This window comes from Musca domestica, unplaced genomic scaffold (genome assembly GCF_030504385.1).
Source record: "Musca domestica strain aabys unplaced genomic scaffold, Musca_domestica.polishedcontigs.V.1.1 8, whole genome shotgun sequence".
In the NCBI taxonomy this organism is placed as follows: Eukaryota; Metazoa; Arthropoda; class Insecta; order Diptera; family Muscidae; genus Musca; species Musca domestica.
Window position 1 is genome coordinate 787,847 of NW_026712409.1, and position 20,053 is coordinate 807,899.

At 41.5% G+C, this 20,053-nt stretch overlaps 2 protein-coding genes across 2 annotated transcripts; both read right to left on the bottom strand.

The window, feature by feature from the left end:
* Nucleotides 1-1,020: 1,020 nt before the first annotated feature.
* On the bottom strand, nucleotides 1,021-3,816 carry LOC101888343 (F-box/LRR-repeat protein 14). The gene has a single exon (XM_005177890.4). It carries the CDS (start codon nucleotides 3,277-3,279, stop codon nucleotides 1,696-1,698), a length of 1,584 nt encoding a protein of 527 aa, XP_005177947.1. The 5' UTR covers nucleotides 3,280-3,816; the 3' UTR covers nucleotides 1,021-1,695.
* Nucleotides 3,817-8,329: 4,513 nt separating this feature from the next.
* On the bottom strand, nucleotides 8,330-19,087 carry LOC101893297 (nose resistant to fluoxetine protein 6). Its single transcript, XM_005177921.3, has 8 exons — nucleotides 18,481-19,087; nucleotides 17,845-18,068; nucleotides 17,592-17,788; nucleotides 9,984-10,439; nucleotides 9,794-9,913; nucleotides 9,614-9,724; nucleotides 9,119-9,349; nucleotides 8,330-9,033 (listed from the first exon to the last, which is right to left on the bottom strand). The coding sequence occupies exons 1-8, from the start codon at nucleotides 18,722-18,724 to the stop codon at nucleotides 8,430-8,432; spliced, it is 2,187 nt and encodes a 728-aa protein (XP_005177978.1). The 5' UTR covers nucleotides 18,725-19,087; the 3' UTR covers nucleotides 8,330-8,429.
* Nucleotides 19,088-20,053: the final 966 nt, after the last annotated feature.

The following is a 20,053-nucleotide window of genomic DNA, read 5'->3' on the forward strand; positions in this document are numbered from 1 at the left end:
CTTTTCAACACAATTTTCTTAAACACACATCTACACATGTAGGTACGTGTGTCCGTTCGTACACTGCTGTATGTACATACACATACGTACGTACGTATCTATGTCTGTCTGTCTGTCTGTATGTAGTATGAGACGGTGTGGTTCTCCTCGCCGTCATCGTCACTGCTGTGCCGTTGTTGTCGCTCGGTGTTCAGTTTTACTTTTTTGTGAAACACGACGTTTTTTCTTCTTCATGTGGCTATGGCAAATAAATGAAAGCCATGAAGTTTCTGTTTTAATTTAAAAATACGTATTTCTATGCACGTATGTAGGTATATATATAAATATATGTGTGTGTATGTGTGCATATGTTTTGCCTTGTCTTAATCCCCCAGTTCGTTGCATAGCTGGAGTTAGACGACTCAAAAAGAGAACAAAACAAAGCAAACGCAAGAGGGTAGGTAGACATTCACGGTAACAGGTTTAGACCGAGGAGAATTCATTAGGTTTCCTCTGGACGAACGTCAAACTGTAGACGAGGCCAACTGACGTTCCAACCCATTCCGTGATTCGCACCTAGGTGGTAATACTTCTACATCTGATGGGTAGATATCTACTAACTATCCATGTTGGGTTCTAAACTTTGACTGCAGCCCCACGAGTTGTGTTCATGAAGCAAACGAATTCGTTCTCCTCCATCTCTTTGTTCCTATCATTCATTTCAGGGTCTGATTGCTGTTCGTCCCGAAGTTACAGCCCGAATCGAACACAAAAACAGAAACCAAGCAAAAACTTAGACATGGTCCGTCGAAATGAAGATAAAGTTGCACGCATGCATCGACTGTGGACGAGCAAAGTGCCTCCTGCTTGCCTGTCTTACCAAAGGCCTGCATCGAGACGAAGCACATTCAGACATACCTACGATGCATACATATGAACATGGGTACGCACACACCCATGCACCGAACACACAAAGGTGTTTCGTAAGTTGCACAACAACAAAAATGCTAATGCCCTCAAAACAAAAACAAAATTCGAAACTTAAAGAAATAAAAGCTAAACTTATATTGTTCGTATACGGCTCGAAAGATATTCATCGATGGTTAGCTAGTGGCTGGTTGGCTCGCCCTGGTGGCCCCTGGTGAATTTGGGTTTGAGTATGGATTTGTTTGGCTGTGTGATGACTGTGTGTGTGTGTGTGTGTGTCCGTGTTAAATGGCCCTGGCGCAATGGCTAGAATGAGTCGAACGGAGCCAAGCCAAGTCGAGTTTATTTACGCCCTTTTGTAATTCTGGATTGGAATTCCGGGAAAAACGCATCGTCATCGCCGACGCCATGGTGCGAGGCGTTCGTTTACTCCGTAGGCTCCCCTCTTGCCGTCGATTGTGTTTGTGTGTGTGTCGGATGCTGGACGGCCGACATGTTTTGTTGTCATTCTTTAGCGCAGTAGGGGAGAAAAGTATTTGCTTGCTGGCAAATGGCGCGTCAGTTCGTTGGAGTAGAATCCCTACGGTAAGTCGGCGACGGCAGCGTACATTGCCTAGTTGCATCCCTGGGTTGGTGCCGATGATGGTGTTCGTCGTAGTTCCTTGGCCGAAATGCATCAAAAGCATAGGCGTGATGCTTCACATCTTGGTCGGGGTGATGGTAAAGTAGTTTGACTGCGGCCGCTGACCTGTGCTTTAGGATGTCTCCGGTTTGGTGGGTTGAAGCACATCATCTCACAAGCCACAGGCCCAGATTTAACTTGACTAATTTGGGCAGCTTCATGATCACGTCGATGCCCTTTGAAGATAGTTGAGTGCAGCCATACAAGTCGATCGTTTTTAGGTTCGTCAATTCCTCCGCTAACGTCTGCAGACCTTTGTCGGTGATTCGCGAACACTGACCAATATTGAGGTTTTCCAAGTCATTCAGGGCTTTGGCAATTTTGAGCATTCCTTGATCCGTTATTTGGCATTGGTTCAGCGACAGGGAGCGCAGTCGGTAGAGACCCTGTGCGATGTGAGTCAGGGCCTGGTCGCTGATCTTGTCGCAGAAGCTTACGTCAAGGGAAGTAATTCCACTGCCTCCCTCGGTGAGATAAGCCATGCCGATGTCGGAAATGTTGTCACAGGAACGTAGATTCAGTTGCTCTAGTTTGGGCATTCGCGCCAGGTGTTTCAAACCACTGTCGGTTATGGAGACGCAGAAACTTAGGTTGATGGACTTTAGTGACGTCAGACCTTGTGCTATATGACCCAGAGCTTCGTCGCTCAATCGCTGGCAGTCCTGAAGACCCAAATACTCCAACTCCAGGTTGCCCTCTGCCGTGGACTTGTTGAGGCCAGCAAGGTGGCCAATGCCTTGGTCACTTATGTGCCAGCAGGAACGTAAATTTAAATGTTTTAGTTTCTTGAGACCCCACGCAATCAGCAGGAGTCCAGTATTGGTGATATTGCAACAGCCACCGAGTTCCAGGGTTTCAAGGTTCTTCAGGTGCTGGGCGATGCGGCCCAAGCTTGTATCTGTAATCTGTTTGCATAGCGAAAGGTCCAAAACCTTCAGATTGGGCAAATCAACGGAGAATGCATGACCCAGATTGACATCGGCGACGTTGAAGCAGCCGCTGAGATTTAACGAAGTTAATGCCGGAACTCCCATGACCAGATCCTTCAGCGATCGCCGCAATGACAAAATCTGTACTTTCTTAATGCCACGCCTAACTAGGCAGTTGAAGAGGCTGGGACTAGATCGCTTCAGATGCAGCTTGGCTTCAACACCTTTCCATATGCTCTTGGAGTAGGCGACATCCCGCCATGTTGTGCACACCTGTGCGGCTCTTCCCAGATCCTTGACCGACAACTTGTCGAAAATCATTTCCAATATTTCGGGGAACAAATTCGTTATTTGCAGGCCCTCGACAGGCGGGGGGCTTTCCGGCGAGGCTGGTCTCTGTTGCATGTGGTGGTGGTGGTGATGGTGCTGCGCATGTGCTGCAGCTGCGGCCGCCGCAGCGGCTGCTGCAGCCGCATGCTGGAGATACAACGCGGGTGGCAATGTTTGCAGCTGGGGGCGATGATGCAGTGCGTACGGGGTGAAGCGTAGCAGATGATGAGCAGTTCGTGTGAGGCCGGGCAACTCTGTCTGATGGTAAAGGTGATCCTCCATACTCCAGGCTGCGGCAGCCAACTGTGTGGCTGTCGGTAGGCCACTCGTGCCCCCACCACCGCCTCCATGGTAATTTGTTAGTGCGGCGGCCGTCTGCAGTGACAATGTAGTCTGATGATGGAAGGGTAGAATTTCCGTATTAGTGGCCATAGTGGAAGCAGTTAAATTCAAAAATCGCGCTCTTTCTCTCTCTCTCTCTAGCAGAGACGGTTGTAGGGTGCTCGTTTCACCCAAGTCTCCAAAGACTTGTCGATTTCGAATTATCTTCTTTTGTCTTTTCACACCCAAATTCGACCGATTCTTGTCTACGGCGACTGTTTCACTTGCTCGTCTTTGTATTCTTATCACTGAGAATTCGATTCGTTTTACACACACAGATAAGTAAAATATTCCTATTCTTCTATTCAGATATTTCTCAATAAACCGATTCACTTTTGTTTTTATTCCTTCTTTTCGTGTTTTGTAAAATTGAATGCTGTGAACAACTTTTGTCGTCGATTGTGCGGCGCGATAGATTACTTTCTTCTTACGTTCAGTGTTATCTGGCCCTACTTCGGATCGATTGAATGCCGAGCGCCGTATATTCGGTAAGCTAAAGCGTTTCGTTCTCTAGTGGATGAACAATTTTCCGATTGCCGTTCAATACCGCACTGTTTCACAACGTAACACAAACTGAACTCTCCCTCAGCCAGCGACTCAGTTTATAGCTGGCAAACACCACTTTGCCATACGCTGGGTTGACTCACGCACACACTCTCAGTGGGGAGACGGAGTGAGTGAGCTAGCCAGCAGGTAGATAAATCTCTTTTGCTGAATAAACGAATTCAGCCATTTCCTAGAATAGGGAATAAGAGAAGTCGGCAGGTACTGCGATGAGAGTGCCCCACCACTACTTCCTCGAAAAATGTGAGGTTGACGGCTGTGTGTGTGTGTATGCGTGTGGGCATTTGTACGGTTGGCGACGTTTTGGGTTAGGTAGAATTCGTTCTGACTTGCAGTGAGGCTTATGTTTAGTTGAGTTTCACCGTATTCTGTTGGATGTGGCGACGGTGACGGTGGTGGTGGTAGTGGGAAAGAGAGCATTAGTATTTAAGAGCATGTACATTGTAGATATGTATGTGTGTGGTCGTACAACTGTCTGTAACATCTTCCCAGCCAGCAAAAAACTACCAAGGATTCTTAAGGAATTTATTTACTAAAGATTCTAGGTTTTAATCTAATCCGATGTCATTCCAAAAAATCCATTTTCAAAGGTACAGTAGCATTCACCAAGTGCCCTATATGACCTCTTTGGAAGTTCCTGGAGGATAATCAGAGTTTTGCTAGCTACTTCATCTGACTTATAGTTGGAAGCGAAGTCAAGGTCTAGGGTCGGCGGGGTGAAACTGAAGTGGGGCCAATAAAATTTGGTCCACCGGCTTATATAGTAGATTCTTTCAAAAATAATAGATTCTTTCAGCTTCTGAAACAGAGCAAAAATGCACCAACAACTTCGATTATAGAACACAAAATATAAACAAGTAAAAAAGCGGCTAAGCTCGGCCGAGCGGAACTTTTAATACCCTCCACCATTTTGAAGGGAGTTGAAAAATGTCCAAAAAATCTGTCGAAAAATACCGCTCAATGGAGAACCGTTATATGGGGGCTATACGAAAACGTGGCTGTAGTTCCCATCATAGGCTGTAGTTTCCGTTATGAACTTTAATTACGAAATTTGAAACAATTCCTCTAAGAATGCCCCTAATTTTATCAAACTGGGGGTGCCGTTATATGAAGATGTGGATCTGCATAAACAATTTTCCGTCATAGGTTGTAGTACCCATTACGAACTTTAAATGTGACATTTAAAACAATTCCGGTAAAAATGTCGCTAAAATCATCCAAATAGCGAATATTAGTTATATGGTACGTTAGTGTTATATGGGAGTTGTACCATATCGATATGTGCACAATTTTAGCTTCCTATCTTAATTTGTTTTGACTCTAGCGTGATTACAGCAGACGGATGGAAAGGGCTAAATCGTCTTGGAATTGTATGCTGATCAAGAATATATATACTTTATTAGGTCTAAAATGATTATTTCGATGAGTTACAAACGGAATGACGAACTCAACATGCCCTCCATACTATGTATGGTGGAGGTATAAGGGTATCCGCAATCCGCCATTATAGCGACTTTTCTCTGAATATGAATTTGTTACAATTCCTAATTGCTACTGAGAATTGTCTCCAAGAAATGGAAAATTAAAACTGCTCCGATGTGGTTCGACTGTTTTTGGAAATTGATATGTAAATAGTAAGTACCCAGAAGCATTCTGTATGTATGGAACTATATGATTTTAAACACCCCATTGATTTCTGAACTTTGGAGCATATCAAGAGCCCAGGAAACCACCCAGACAATATCTGAAAAAATTCCGAAATGGCCCGGCACCCTGGTTACGTCGGTGCAGGAAACACAACTATCGGTTCGTAGTATTATAATCTGATATCCTACTTCCATGTTGGTGTTTAAACATCCATATTTGCGGTAGTACGGGATATACGTGGATAAGTGTATGCATGTGTGTACATGCTTTCTTTCTTATTTATCTTGTGAACAGGGTTGTTCTGTTAAATGGTGCTGTGATCCAAGCCTCTGATCTTTTTGATTTTTTTTTCCTTTTATTTTTCATAACTTAAATTCAGCATTGATTCCAAGAAATACTTAACAATGTTGGGAGTTATACACACATACATACAAGCACGCACGCATCCGCATCAAAGATCCCTTCCATACACAAATACAAACCGAGCCATACAAACAATACCTCAAGGCAATTCCTACATCAACAACAACAAATATACCCTGGCACCAGTAGAGGCCAGAGTTGGGAATATTGACTATTGAACACACATTTTCCTCCATTTGCGGAACACTAAAAAGTAAGTCAGGGGCTAAGTTCTTGTTATTTGATAATCTGAAAAGAAAACATTTATAGAGAGAAAGCATCAAATGATATCTGTCCTCTTGGAACGAGTACCCAGTCCCAAAGCATGACTTTGGAAACGTTGGTACTAAAAAGTGTTGCTATATGTACATTTGCGCCCGATGTTCCTTCAGTGTCTTATGTCTACAGGGCCAACCCATAAATTACACCCAGGAGGTGAATAATTTCCTCAACCTTCTCTCGCAGTCAATGTACCTTCTTTTCTAAACGTTAATATGTATGTTATAATAACAATGTGTATTGACAGCAAAAGAAGACTTATCCCGTCACCCTGCACCCTGATATTTATTTCATAAATGTAAATAAAAAATTAGTTGGATTTTATTTAAAACTGGGAAATCATGAGAACATTTGGTAAATGGCTGGTAGAAACAAAGCAAACAATGTTGAAGAAGTCATAAAACCGAACTCCCGACCAATATCTTTAACTTACCAACCTTGAGCCCTATAGCCACCACCTCAAATAAAAATGCATTTTCCTTAACAGTTAGTTTCATTATAAAATTTAGTTTTTTCCCTACTTCTTCTGTTGAATTTCGTGACAACTTATGCCTTTTGCTACAAAAAATCGACAATTCAAATAAAAACTTGAACATGTTCAAGACCACACTAGATTTCTAAAATTAACTACCCATTAACAACCAAAATATGGCATTCTCCATGCCTAAGTGAGTTGGGTTCTTGTCTCATTCCGGAATTGGGAAACCGTAAGAAAACATGTCAAATACGCGTCAAGTTCGGCAGTGTCAAATATGAGAGGATCGAAAATCTTTAAGATTACGGTGCCTATATGCAGTATTAGTCGAGTTGCAATTTAGTGGACAAATGTGACCAAACCCAGCAAAAGGGCTTGAAGATTTGGGGAACCGTTATATTAAAACGTGGACCAATATATGCACTATACCATATCATATTCGAAGTCGTTCGGAAGTTACTATTATGGCAAAACATAAATTTTAAGCTGATAAAGAAAATACACAACTTGTGGGGACTAGAACTATTACATAATAGCTACAAGTATAATATCGAAGTTGTTATGCCCCCAACGATGGTGGATGTCATTAAAATTGTGATTTTCCATCTCTGGCCCGCATATGGTATTCGTAAAACAGAAGAAACAAAACGAAAGACGAAGGAGACAACATTCAAGTCTTGTTCTTCAATGGTGTGCATATTGTATGTACATACATAGGAATAATACATACAGCTACATATGTAAATATGTGATGATATTTGAGCAAACCTTTTTCCCAATACAAGGAAACGGTGTGGAACCCAGATGTGTGTTGGTGTGTGTGTGCGCGCCATTACATATGGACGTCGTATGTGGTGCAAGGATTCATTCCTCTAGCCGACAAAATCACAGCACAAATTCTCGGGCGTATTGTTAGATTTGTTTGTTGCCGAGGGTAGGCATTCGGCCTTTCTACCTGTTTGTCCAACTATGCGCCTTCACAAAGATGTGTACACATGCAACATTCCGTTTTCCTGGGAGGATTTATTTTCCGATAGTCCATAAAACTACCCTTAAGGCGCAGACAATGGCTTTATTGTTTTCGCTCCAAATACTTATGGCCTTTGTCTGTCCTTTAAAAGCCCCAGAGTCGATGATCCCTTGGGATTTCTTTTACCGGATTGTAATGCTCTACCTGCGGACAGGCAGGTTTTTTCTTTTTAATATGAAAAATAGATTGCTTCTTTCCTCGTTCGAGGGTGAGATGACTGGCTTAGAAGATCTTTATCGATTCTATGGAAGATCATAATCTATGCCTTTGTTGCAATAACTACCGCCAGAGGTAAGATACTGTGATCACCCTAACCGTAATCGATGCGCGTGCACACGGCTTTGTTTGGCTGTGGTGGTGTTGGTTGGTTGAGATACCACACGGGCAAGTGATCTGTTAAGTTGCATCCAATAATGGTAGTGACACATCGTAAATGCACTTGATCGTGAGAAATATATGGGTCAATCTAGTTCCACGGGTCATCCGAATTCTGCAGAAAATTTAACGTTATTTGTGGAAGCATTTTTTCTGGTAGATCGAAAATGATGCAATTCATGACTGTTTGACGAACATGCAAGAAGGTTCACACTCTCCCCTCTCGCTCCCTAGGTCCCATAAAAATGAGACGGGATTGATGGGAACCGACACGTAACGTCCTACATTTTTTTTGTGGCAAATAATACAACTTTTTATTTAACCTTCAATCAAACGCAAATCTACAACTCAGTACCTACATATTTACATATGCTTGCACAGACATACACACATTCGTCCATATTTATTCGAAATATACATAAACACTTATCACTTCAACAAAATATTCGATATTCTGTGCACGGGCAACTCCACGAGGGTGAAGAGCAGCATTCCGGACATTATTGCCAAAACGATAACGGCTAGGAAATCTGCTCCGGACCCAATTTCGGTAAAGTTCGTAGGTTCATTGCGCATAGCGAACATAAAAACCACAATTATGGGGGCCAACATGTAAATGCTGAAGCAGAATTTACTCAGGAAGAGTAAAGGCCGGGCACTGAGCAGTCTATTTAGGATTCCTCCGTGACCACGAGAGCACTGAATGATGACGCCGCCAATGCAAAGGGCAAAAATCAATTTGCCCACCGACATAATGGATGCCACCGCCCACGATGGCGTTGAACGCCAATAGCTCATGAAGTTAGTGGCGATGTAGATAAGGAAGGCTAGGAACCAAAACGACTGCGTTGCAAGCCTCCTCAACAGATTCGAATTGCGTCTTTGCAGTGTCACCTCCTGTTCACTGCTTGGCGTCTTTTGCTGATGCAAGCCATGCATAAACCAGCCCGTAATTGCTCCACCAACATATGGAGGTATTCGCACCCAGGGTTTGACATACAATTGATTGAGAGTGCTGTAAATGACGTCGATCCTGCAACGGAAGAGGACAATTAAAGTGTTTGCTGAAGCTAGCAAATTACTCCAACCCACCCCCCCCTCTCCAGCACTATACTTACTCGAAGGATATGCCATTCGTGTAATTGCTGGACCATCCGATGGCCACGACTGCCAGAGCGAAAGCTGCGAATGTGGCCTGGGCAACCTTGCGATGTTTAGCATAGACGTAGAGAAAGGCGGTGAACAAAACGAAATACTGCATCTCACATGCCAAGTACCAGGTCCATGAGCAGCAAATACGATCCATATCGATTAGGTTGTGAATGTACAAAAGGTTGTACCACCAGGTTCTGCGAAAAAAAGAAAGAAAGGTTCAGAGAAAACTGTTAGATTTCATCACCAACCAGCATGTATTTACTCCTGCCTGGAGCAAAATGCTAAAGTCTAAAAATGTTCCACACTCTCTTACAAATTTGTCCTTTGAAAGTGGTGCGACAAAGTAACGGCATTTACTTGGTTCCCATATTTGAGGTACTAAAATCAACAGAACTTCGATAACAGTCCGAGGCAATTGGCAATGAAATGGGTGAACCACTGAAAAATTCGAAACTTACGTCTTGCAATAGAGGCCACTGTGTTCGCCCAATCGAAAGGGTGAGTACATGTTAACAACGTCGAAGATCATGGTGCTCAGAAGCATTGTAATAATCATCACAGGAGTCAATCTGAAACGGGACGTGCTCATTATCAGTTTTAAATCATAACCACAGATTGCCTAAGGATTCTTCTCGTACCTCATGTATCGCTGCAACAGTGAACTCAGGAACATTTTCACATTTTCCCACCAAGTGTTGGCAGCAATCCTCTGCATTTGCCGGCCATTCGATAGGAAGTTGAAAACCAACAGAAATGAGCTACACAACGGAGGAGACGTCAGATTCACCAGTCGTTTTCAAGTATCCGATGGGACATCTACATACATACCTCATTATGAAGAATACGTCGACATAGAAGCAGGCCTGCATTATGGGCTGCAATGCAAACATCTCCAGCCTGGCAAAGATGTACGGCGTATTGGACATGGCGAAGAGGGAGTAGTAGTAGACGTGAAACACCGTGATCCACATGCAGACGACACTCCGCAGCCCTGCCATCGATGTCAGAAATACCGAATTACGATTAGAGTTGTCCAAACTCGTAACGGCAGCAAAGTTCTCCGAAATGAGAAAGCACATCAACATCTGTTCCCACTGGGAGCTTTCTGCTTGTCTTTTGTTGGGTTCAGTTTGGCGTTGTTGTCTTTGCTGTTGATAACTGCGCACGCCACCACCGAGCTTTGCGTTCTTTCGGCACAACGAATGTTGAAGCTGCAGTCTGTGTTTCGATTTGTAAACGATTTCCGCCAGGATTGGCAATGAGATGGAGGCGATTAATATAATTCTGTGCAATGAGAGTGTTGAAGATAATGAGTTAACATTGAACATTTGTCATCATCTCATTGTCAAAATATATATTCATTAATCCATTGCATATACAAAAAATTAAAAAGCTGGATATTAATGATTGAAGTGAGGTTACCTCGATTTAATTGAAAAAGTCATCTTTAATAACAAAAAAATATAATATTTGGTATGTTCCAGAACCTGCAAGAATCTACTAGTTTTGCAATTTTCTCCGATATCACAAAGGGAAAATCGGTTATCGTAGTAAAAATTTTTACATTCTTGCAGTTCTGGAACAGACCAATTATTGTTATAGAAAATACAATTTCATTATGGCCTCTCAAATGTTCTTAAATATATGGAAATTTAAAGAATATTCTCAAAATTTATCTAAATGGAAAAATATGACAATTGAGATCCGTTCTACCTTTTAAAGATACGATTAGAATAAGGTGAGGTATTATTCGATCAGATGACGGAAATCATGCTACCAATTTTGGCGATTCCAAATTGGTAGAGTGTTGCAGAAACAGTAAAAAATACTATCCGACCAAAAGCTACAATTATATGGGTTGCACTATCCAATTATTAAAAAATTTAGATTTTTTCCATTTAAATAATAACAAGTAAAAAAGCAGAAAGTTCGGCCGGACCGAACTTTAAATACCCTCCACCATTTGGAATTGTCAAGTTAAAAGTAGTAGTAGATACCTTTTGTTGCATACATGTGAAAATATACGATTACATGCAACCCGGATACAACCCTGAATTTTTAAAATGTAACGAAGTTGAAGATACGAAGCCAACCTGACAAGGCGTACTAGTTTAAGCTCGTATAATTGATTTTAATAAACGTTTGTGAATTCTTAATTTAATATAAAAACGGTCGTTGTATTTCATTTGAGTATACGGAAACCAACAGACTTCAATCGATCACTTGACATTTTTCTCAGAAGTGGGATACGACAAGTCTTATTGGAAGAAGCGTCTACCAACAAGAAATATGGAGAATTTGCACAAATGCACGGTTAAGCAGTTGCAAGCGAAATGCAGAGAAATTGGTGTTTCTCAAAGTGGTAACAAAAAGCAATTGATCGAACGACTTGAAGTCAACAACGAAAGCGAGCTGCACGGATTCGCATCTCCTCATGATATGCAGGAGCGAATTTCGCATTTGGAAGATATGGTAACTGAATTGCGTTCATCTATGGAGCAACGTGGACAATCAGAATTTGAGCCGAACAACGCATCATCCCCTTTGAACACGTTTTCGACACCGGATGGTAATATGTCCCTGCAAGGCACACGGCCTAGCTTGCCAAACGTGGCAAACGTTGTGACAATATTACCGGAATCACGTTCGATTCCATCGTATGTTCAAACGAATACTTCTTTTGGTGCATTTCAGACTACGTCAACAATTCCAACGGTCCACACGTGTGCTTCTGCTGGTTTACCAACGTTTACACCTTCATTGCACGGACATGCTCAACTTCCACGAAATACAACGCAAAATGTAGCGACGTCATGCTACAACGTACCAACACATATAACGACACATTCGAATTTTACAACAGCAACACCGACAGGAGTGTTCACGCAGCCGAACAATGGATATGTTCAATCAACGCAGCCCTACAACGCATATCTACAACCGCCGATATTTGCAACAAGTGTCTATTCAGCGCCGCCGCAGTCAGAAATAGTTATGCAGCCTTCACAACGTTATGTTCAGCACAACCCCTTTGGGAACGTTAAGGAAATAATTCAACTTTTGCCAGAGTTTAATCCGTCATCTGAAGAATCGATTAATCCTTCACAATTCGTGCGACGTGTGGAATTATTGAAGACAGCTTATAACTGGGACGACGCATCAGTTATATTTGCAGTGCAACAGAAAATGGCTGGCCCAGCCAAGTATTGGGTTGACTCACTGCAAGAGGTATTTCTGTCTTGGCCTCAGTTTGTTAACAAATTTCTTTTAGATTTCCCTCAAAATGTAAATGCAGCCGATGTACACATTAGAATGGCACAGACAAAACGGCAGTTCGACGAAACGCCGCAGGAATATTATTACAGAATGTATGCTATTGGAAAACGGGGCAATATAAATGAATCATCCATAGCACGGCATATAGTCAACGGAATTAATGATCAAGGATTGAAGCAGAAAATATCTAACGAGTATATTACCTGTAATCAACTTTTGAGTGACATCAACGCATACTGTAGTTATAACGAGGTAAGAAGAGTGCTGAACCCGATATCGAATAAGACGAAACGTAGCAATGAAAATAGAACTGCCCCAGAAAGGAAAAGCGATGAAAGAGTGAATAAATTCAAATGTTTTAATTGTGGTAATACTGGTCACAAAGCCGTAGACTGCCCAGATCCACAGAAGAAGAATAGATGTACGATATGCAAACGGACTTCACACGGTGCAAGTGAATGTCCAACAAAAACCCTGAACACAAATGTCAACAATATAAGGGACAGCGTAAAGTCCAACGAAATACTATGTAAACGTGTCAAAGTAAAGGACAAGGAGTTTGAGGCATTTATTGATTCGGGAAGCGATCGGAGTCTGATCAGACGAAGTTTTGCAATGATAATTGGCGAAACGGAAAATTGCAGTATGGTTTTAAATGGCTTTGCTGGTGGCAAATACGAGTGCACAAAGGTGGTTAAAGTGCCAATTGACATTGATGAGACGAGTTACGACGTGAACCTTTATGTTGTGGAAAATTCTATGATCCCGAATGATGTTCTTTTAGGTCGAGATGTTTTATGCCAAAAAGGTCGACGCACCATTATTGAAGGAGATGAGTGTTGGATGCAAAACGTAAATGCGATTAGTATCAACGAAGGCTTAACATCTGAAGAGCATAAGAAGTTGCAGTTGAACATTCAAGAAAACCGACAATGTTTTTCAGAAAAGTCAAGCGAATTGGGTAAGTGTAACTTAGTGAAGATGGAAATCGAAGTTACTACTCCAGAACCAATACGATGCAAGCCATATCGACTAGCATTTGCCAAACGTCCTATTGTGGCAAATATTGTGAAAGACTTACTGGATAACGAAATCATAAGGAAATCGAATTCTCCGTATGCATCGGGAATTGTTTTGGTCGAGAAGAGAAATGGTGAACACCGTTTATGTATAGATTATAGACAGTTGAATCGAATAACCGTACGTATAGCGCATCCTATGCCTGTACTGGATGAACAGATTGCACAACTCGCCGGAAATCGTTATTTCACCACACTCGACTTACGTATGGGTTACCACCAAATTGAAGTAGAGGAAGAATCGAAAAAGTTCACAGCTTTCGTGACTTCAGATGGTCATTATGAATTCAACCGGATGCCATTTGGTTTGGTAAACGCACCTGCAGTTTTTCAGGCAACGATGAACCGAGTTATAAGCTTTATGAAACCAGGAGAAGTTTTAGCGTATCTGGATGACGTCATAATTCCCAGTAAAACAGTCGATGAAGGTCTGGACCGAATAAAAAGATTTTTGGATATCCTTAAGAAATGTGGTCTCACGTTACGATTGGCGAAATGTTCGTTCCTAGCCGAAAAGATTTCTTATTTGGGACACATAGTTACACGTGACGGAATTTTACCTGGAGAAGAAAAAGTAAAAGCGATTAGAAATTTTAAGGTACCAACGAATGTAACAGAAGTACGACGATTCCTTGGCCTAACTAACTTCTTCCGAAAATTTGTAAAGGATTATGCAGCCATTACGAAACCTCTTGCGATGTTGACACGAAAGAGCGAAGAGAATAAATTTCGTTGGGACGTACACCATGAAAACGCATTCAGAAGTTTAATCCAAATTTTGTGTAGTGAACCAGTTTTAGCAATCTACGATATGAAAGCAGATCACGAGGTGCACACGGACGCTAGCAGTCTCGGATTAGCAGGAGTGTTATTACAGTCCGATGGTAATGGTAATTGGCAACCAGTGTTTTATTTTAGCCGCCACTGTTCTGAAACGGAATCGAAATATCACAGTTACGAGCTGGAAGTTTTAGCTGTGGTTGAAACGGTGCAGCGTTTCCGTATATATTTACTTGGAAAGCCATTCCGAATCGTCACTGATTGTGCCGCAATTACTAATGTGAAGACAACGAAGGAATTACAACCTCGAGTAGCACGATGGCTGATGAAATTACTTGAATTTGATTGTGAGTATGTACACCGACAAGGGTCACGTATGGCTCACGTTGATGCTCTCAGCCGTTCACCGGATCAGCCACAGACGGAGATTGAACCAGCAGGGTTCATAATGAATATTGATAGCGATGATTGGATTCTCACGATGCAGCTAAACGACGACCACATAAAGAATATTATGGGAGTACTGCGAAATGAATTGAAATCTGAGCAAGAGAAACAGATAAAATCTGAATACTTATTGGAAAAACATCGACTATACCGGAAAACGAAAAATGGACTACGATTGGTCATACCGAAGGCTATACGATGGCGCATAGCTAAATACTGTCATGATGATATTGGCCATTACGGGTTGGAGAAAAGCCTCTCACGAGTCGAACAAACGTTTTGGTTCCCCCGCATGAGGAAATATATGAAGGAGTACATTGCAGCGTGTGTAGAGTGTTGCTACAACAAGGCAAAAGGTGGTAAACACGAAGGAGCTCTACATTTTAGTAATGTCGAACCGCTACCATTTAGGCAAGTACATATTGATCACTTGGGACCGTTTATAAGAAGCAAGCATGGTCATACACATATAGTGGCAATCGCCGATTCCTTTACGAAATTTGTGGTTATTAAAGCTGTAAGGAATACGAAGACATTGCCCGTCATCAACGTTTTAAATGAGGTTAGTGGATACTTTGGTTTACCTCGAAGAATAATTTCGGACCGTGGGACAGCTTTTACGTCAAAAATGTTTGAGGAATATTGCGATCGAAACAATATTCAACACATTAAGAATGCCGTTCGTACACCAAGAGCCAATGGACAAGTTGAGAGGGTCAATCAACTTATCCTGTCTTATTTACGAACTACCACTGAAGAACCGAAGGATTGGGACTCGGCACTTCACGTTTTACAATGGTCAATCAATTCAACCAAAAATTCGACAACAGGTTACAGTCCGAATGAGTTGATTTTCGATTACAAGCCCACCGACTTAATACAAAACCGATTGTTAGCAGCTGTACAAGATGATGTACAAAACGAAGAAATTTCCATCAACGAAAAACGTATCATGGCCGCAGAAAACATCAAAAGCGAACGAGAACGATGGAAGAAAAGATTTGACAGCAAGCATTCGAATCCGAAATTGTATGTGGAAGGTGACTTGATCCTTATACAGAATGAACCACCAGCGACAGGTGAATCCCGGAAGTTAGAACCTAAATACAAAGGTCCATACATAATAGCACGAGTATTGGGCAACGACAGGTACCTGATAGAGGACATTCCTGGAATAAACATCACGAATAGGAAATTCTGTTCCGTATTCAGTTCCGACAAGTTGAAGAAATGGTGTGAATGTTCCCCCGAATTGGATGTTTCAAGCGAAGATGAAGCCGAGGACGACTTCAGGTCAGGAAAGGCCGAGTTGTCAAGTTAAAAGTAGTAGTAGATACCTTTTGTTGCATACATGTGAAAATATACGATTACATGCAACCCGGATACAACCCTGAATTTTTAAAATGTAACGAAGTTGAAGATACGAAGCCAACCTGACAAGGCGTACTAGTTTAAGCTCGTATAATTGATTTTAATAAACGTTTGTGAATTCTTAATTTAATATAAAAACGGTCGTTGTATTTCATTTGAGTATACGGAAACCAACAGACTTCAATCGATCACTTGACAGAATGAATGAAAATTTTCAAATAAATAAAATCCATTGAAAATTATTTAAAATCTTTAAAACACCTAATATCGGAAGGGCCGTTATATGGGGGCTATACGATATCGTTAACCTATATAGAGAACTCTATGTCTGGGGGTAAAGTGCTCACAAAGAACCCCTTATGTAGAATTTCAGACAATTGCATTGAAAAATGTGGCTGAAATCATCAAAATACCGAATATCGGAGGGTACCGTTATATGGGGGTTATTCGATATCGTGGACTTATATAGTCAACTCTCTTTCAGTTAGTAAAGTACTCACAAAGAACTCCTAGTGTGGATCATCAGATAATTCCGTTGAAAAATGTGGCTTAAATCATCAAAATACCGAATATCGCGGGGTACCATTATGTGGGGGATATACGATATCGTCGACCTATATAGATAATTCTCCTCCGAGGTATAAAGTACCCACAAGGAACTCCTTGAGTGGATTTTCAGACGATTCCGTTGAAAAATGTGGGTAAAATCATCAAAATACCGAATATCGGGTGGTACCGTTATATGGGGGCTATACGATATCATGGACCGATATGGCCCATCTTCGAACTTGACCTGCTTGCAGACAAAAGAGAGATCTGTGCAAAATTTTAGCTTCCTATCTTAATTCGTTTATGCTGTAGCGTGATTACAACAGACGGACAGACTGACGGACAGGGCTAAATCGTCTAGAATTTTACGCTGATCAAGAATATATATACTTTGTTGAGGGTATAAAAAGGAGTACGTCAACATTGTAGCAAACAATGTAGAAATCGGGTCCTCAAAATTGTGGGATTTGAGGCTCCACCCGATTTTAGATGGTTTTAAGGCCGACGTCATCATAGTAAAAAAAATCTGGAACAGAGCGATTGTAGTACAAAATGTTCAAAACAGGTCAACATATTACGATACCCGGGGATAAAGAACTTTTTGTTAAGGGAGTGATTTAACACATATATATCCCCCAACTGAGCTCAACGAATTCGAATTACCGGTTCTTTTTTAAGCTTTAGGCTGTCTGATTCTCTCGAACAGTAAATAAGCACTATTTAAAAAAACACAGGGGCAAACAATATTGGAATTAGGTTTGGGCGCCATTTCTTGTTTCATGGAAGTGAATCTAAAAATAAGTTTATCATTAAGTTTTCAACAGTCTGAATAGACAATATACCCACTCGCAGCTATGATTCATTTACGACACGTCTTGGGTAGATTTGGAAATACATATTTCGTATCTCTAATAAACTTAAAATGTCCACTTACACAAATATAATACTTGCGGTTTGTTTGAAGAATTTCATCGTTGAAAAATGCGGAATTTTCACATCGACGACCCTCATCTCAAGATCGAATTTTTCCTGTGTTTCAAAAACGTTGCTTTCAAAATACAGATTGGCATAGTTGTGTATTCTGGATGAACTGCACGACTTTGGCAGGCAGAGGCCCACATGAATCAGAGTCTGGGTGTGGTGAAAAGGAAAATTATTATCTCGAATCGAATCATGGACATACTCACCTCGAAGGGCAGTCTCAAGTCGATGGTATAGGGTGACGTAAAATTAGTGTACACCACAACGAAATGCATTTCAAATGGGCTGCTCACGTTGAACATGATTGGTTGGGAATGAGCCAAACTTATGCGGAACGGCTGGTTAAGATCGTCGCACAAATCAGGTGTGCCGAACCAATAATAATTGCCCCACGTAAATGACTTGGGAGGTGCTCCGAAATAATCCAAAACTGCAAAGATAGATGGCAAGATACTCAATATTAGGAATTGTCAAATGGAACTGGCGAGTTTTTCTGAACTATTCTTGTACAGCGAACTGTTTTAAATAGCTCCTGAGGGAATAACCCAAACAAAAGGGAACCATTGAAAATCTGCTTTCACATATGAAACAAAATTTGTTTTTGCCTTATTCCATTGTTATTTTCCCTCAGTCACACCTTCTCAGCCGGAATAAAGATGTCATCCAGAATGACACAGAAGTATTGCATGTTATTGTTAGATGTTGATTTGATTATTTAAGCCATTTGTTGATGTGCTGTCTGTCCATTGTGTGGAAACTCGTACTCAACTCAAACATATTTTAATTCCAAAAATAGTTTTTATTTCACAAACAAGCACACACACACACACACCGAAACACACCTTTTAAAGCCCAAAGTCTGTGATCGCTTACAGCTTGGAGCAACATTTCAAGTTCTTGGCCACATCGAGTGTGGTTTGTTTCGTGCAATGCACCTAAACTTGCAATTCCAACAAGGAAATTTTGCTTTGCCAATGCCAGTCGCTGCTGGTTGGAATTTGCCACACGCTCCGATGCAACCGTTGAGCCATTACGACAACCGACTTGTACATACAAGGTGGCCAATATAATGCTCCACAAGCGCATGATTCGAACAAGTGCTAAAGAAGCTCGCTGTTTACAAGTCCAAGCGCGAAAATCAACTGAATCTTGGGATCAGGCCGCCTCACTCTCTGTGGCATGGAAAGTGGAAAATGAAAAGTCGCGCCACACAATTTTCCCAATAAAACCTCTGTTGAAGCGAAGATAGAAAGGGTTGTGGGTAGCGATAACCGCCGATGTGAACGGAAAACGAGCAAAAATATCCGCGGCAAGCTCAATGGCAGCGCGTCATATTTTCGTTCCCAATCTTGGTTTCAGCTCCAATTTATATAACACGCGCCGATATTCAATGTCCGCGGCTCCGCTAAGCAATGCGACAAAGAGAGCGTATCTTAGAGTGGGTAGAATCTAATCGCGATTTTCATGCAAGAGCGTTTCAATTGCAACTTTGCAACGAACAAACACTACACACGAGCTATTTCAAAGTAGGATACAAAGACGACGGAATGTTGGTTCTGCCTTGTTATTCCGGCCGGGCCAAACTTTTAATACCCTCTACCATTTAGTACAAATTTGACAATTTCCAAAAAAAAAATAATAAAATCCGTTAAAAATTCTGTTAAAATCTTAAAAATACCGAATGCCTATACGACGACGTGGACCTGCATACGCAACTTTTGTCATAAGTTATTACAATATTTAAATGCGAAACTTGAAGAAAAATCTGTTTATAATGTACCTAAAATCATCAAAACACCGAATATAGGGGGTACCGTTATATAGGGGCTATACGAAAACGTGGACCTGCACAGACAATTTTCTGGCATGGGCTGAAGTATCCATTACGAACTTCACATGCGAAATTTGAAACAATCCCGGTAAATAATGTCGCTAAAATCATCAAAATACCGAATATCGGGGGGTACCGTTATATGGGGGCTATACGAAGACGTGGACCTGCACAGATAATTTTCTGTCTTAGGCTGTAGTATCCATTACGAACTTCAAATGCCAAATTTGAAACAATTCCGGTGAATAATGTCGCTAAAATCATCAAAATACCGAATATCGGGAGGTACCGTTATATGGGGGCTATATGATAACTTGGACCTACATGGCCCATTTACGAACTTAACCTGCCTATTGGCAAAATATACATGTGTGCAAAATTTTAGCCTTCTATCTCAATTTGTTCGAATGATAGCGTGATTACAACAGACAGACAGACACACAGAGAGGCAGGCGGACATGGCTAAATCGTTTTAGAATTTTACGCTGATCTCGAATATATATACTTTGTTGGGTCTGACAGGAGTAATTCGAGGAGTTACAAACGGAATGATAAAATTAATATACCCTCCATAGTATGGTGGA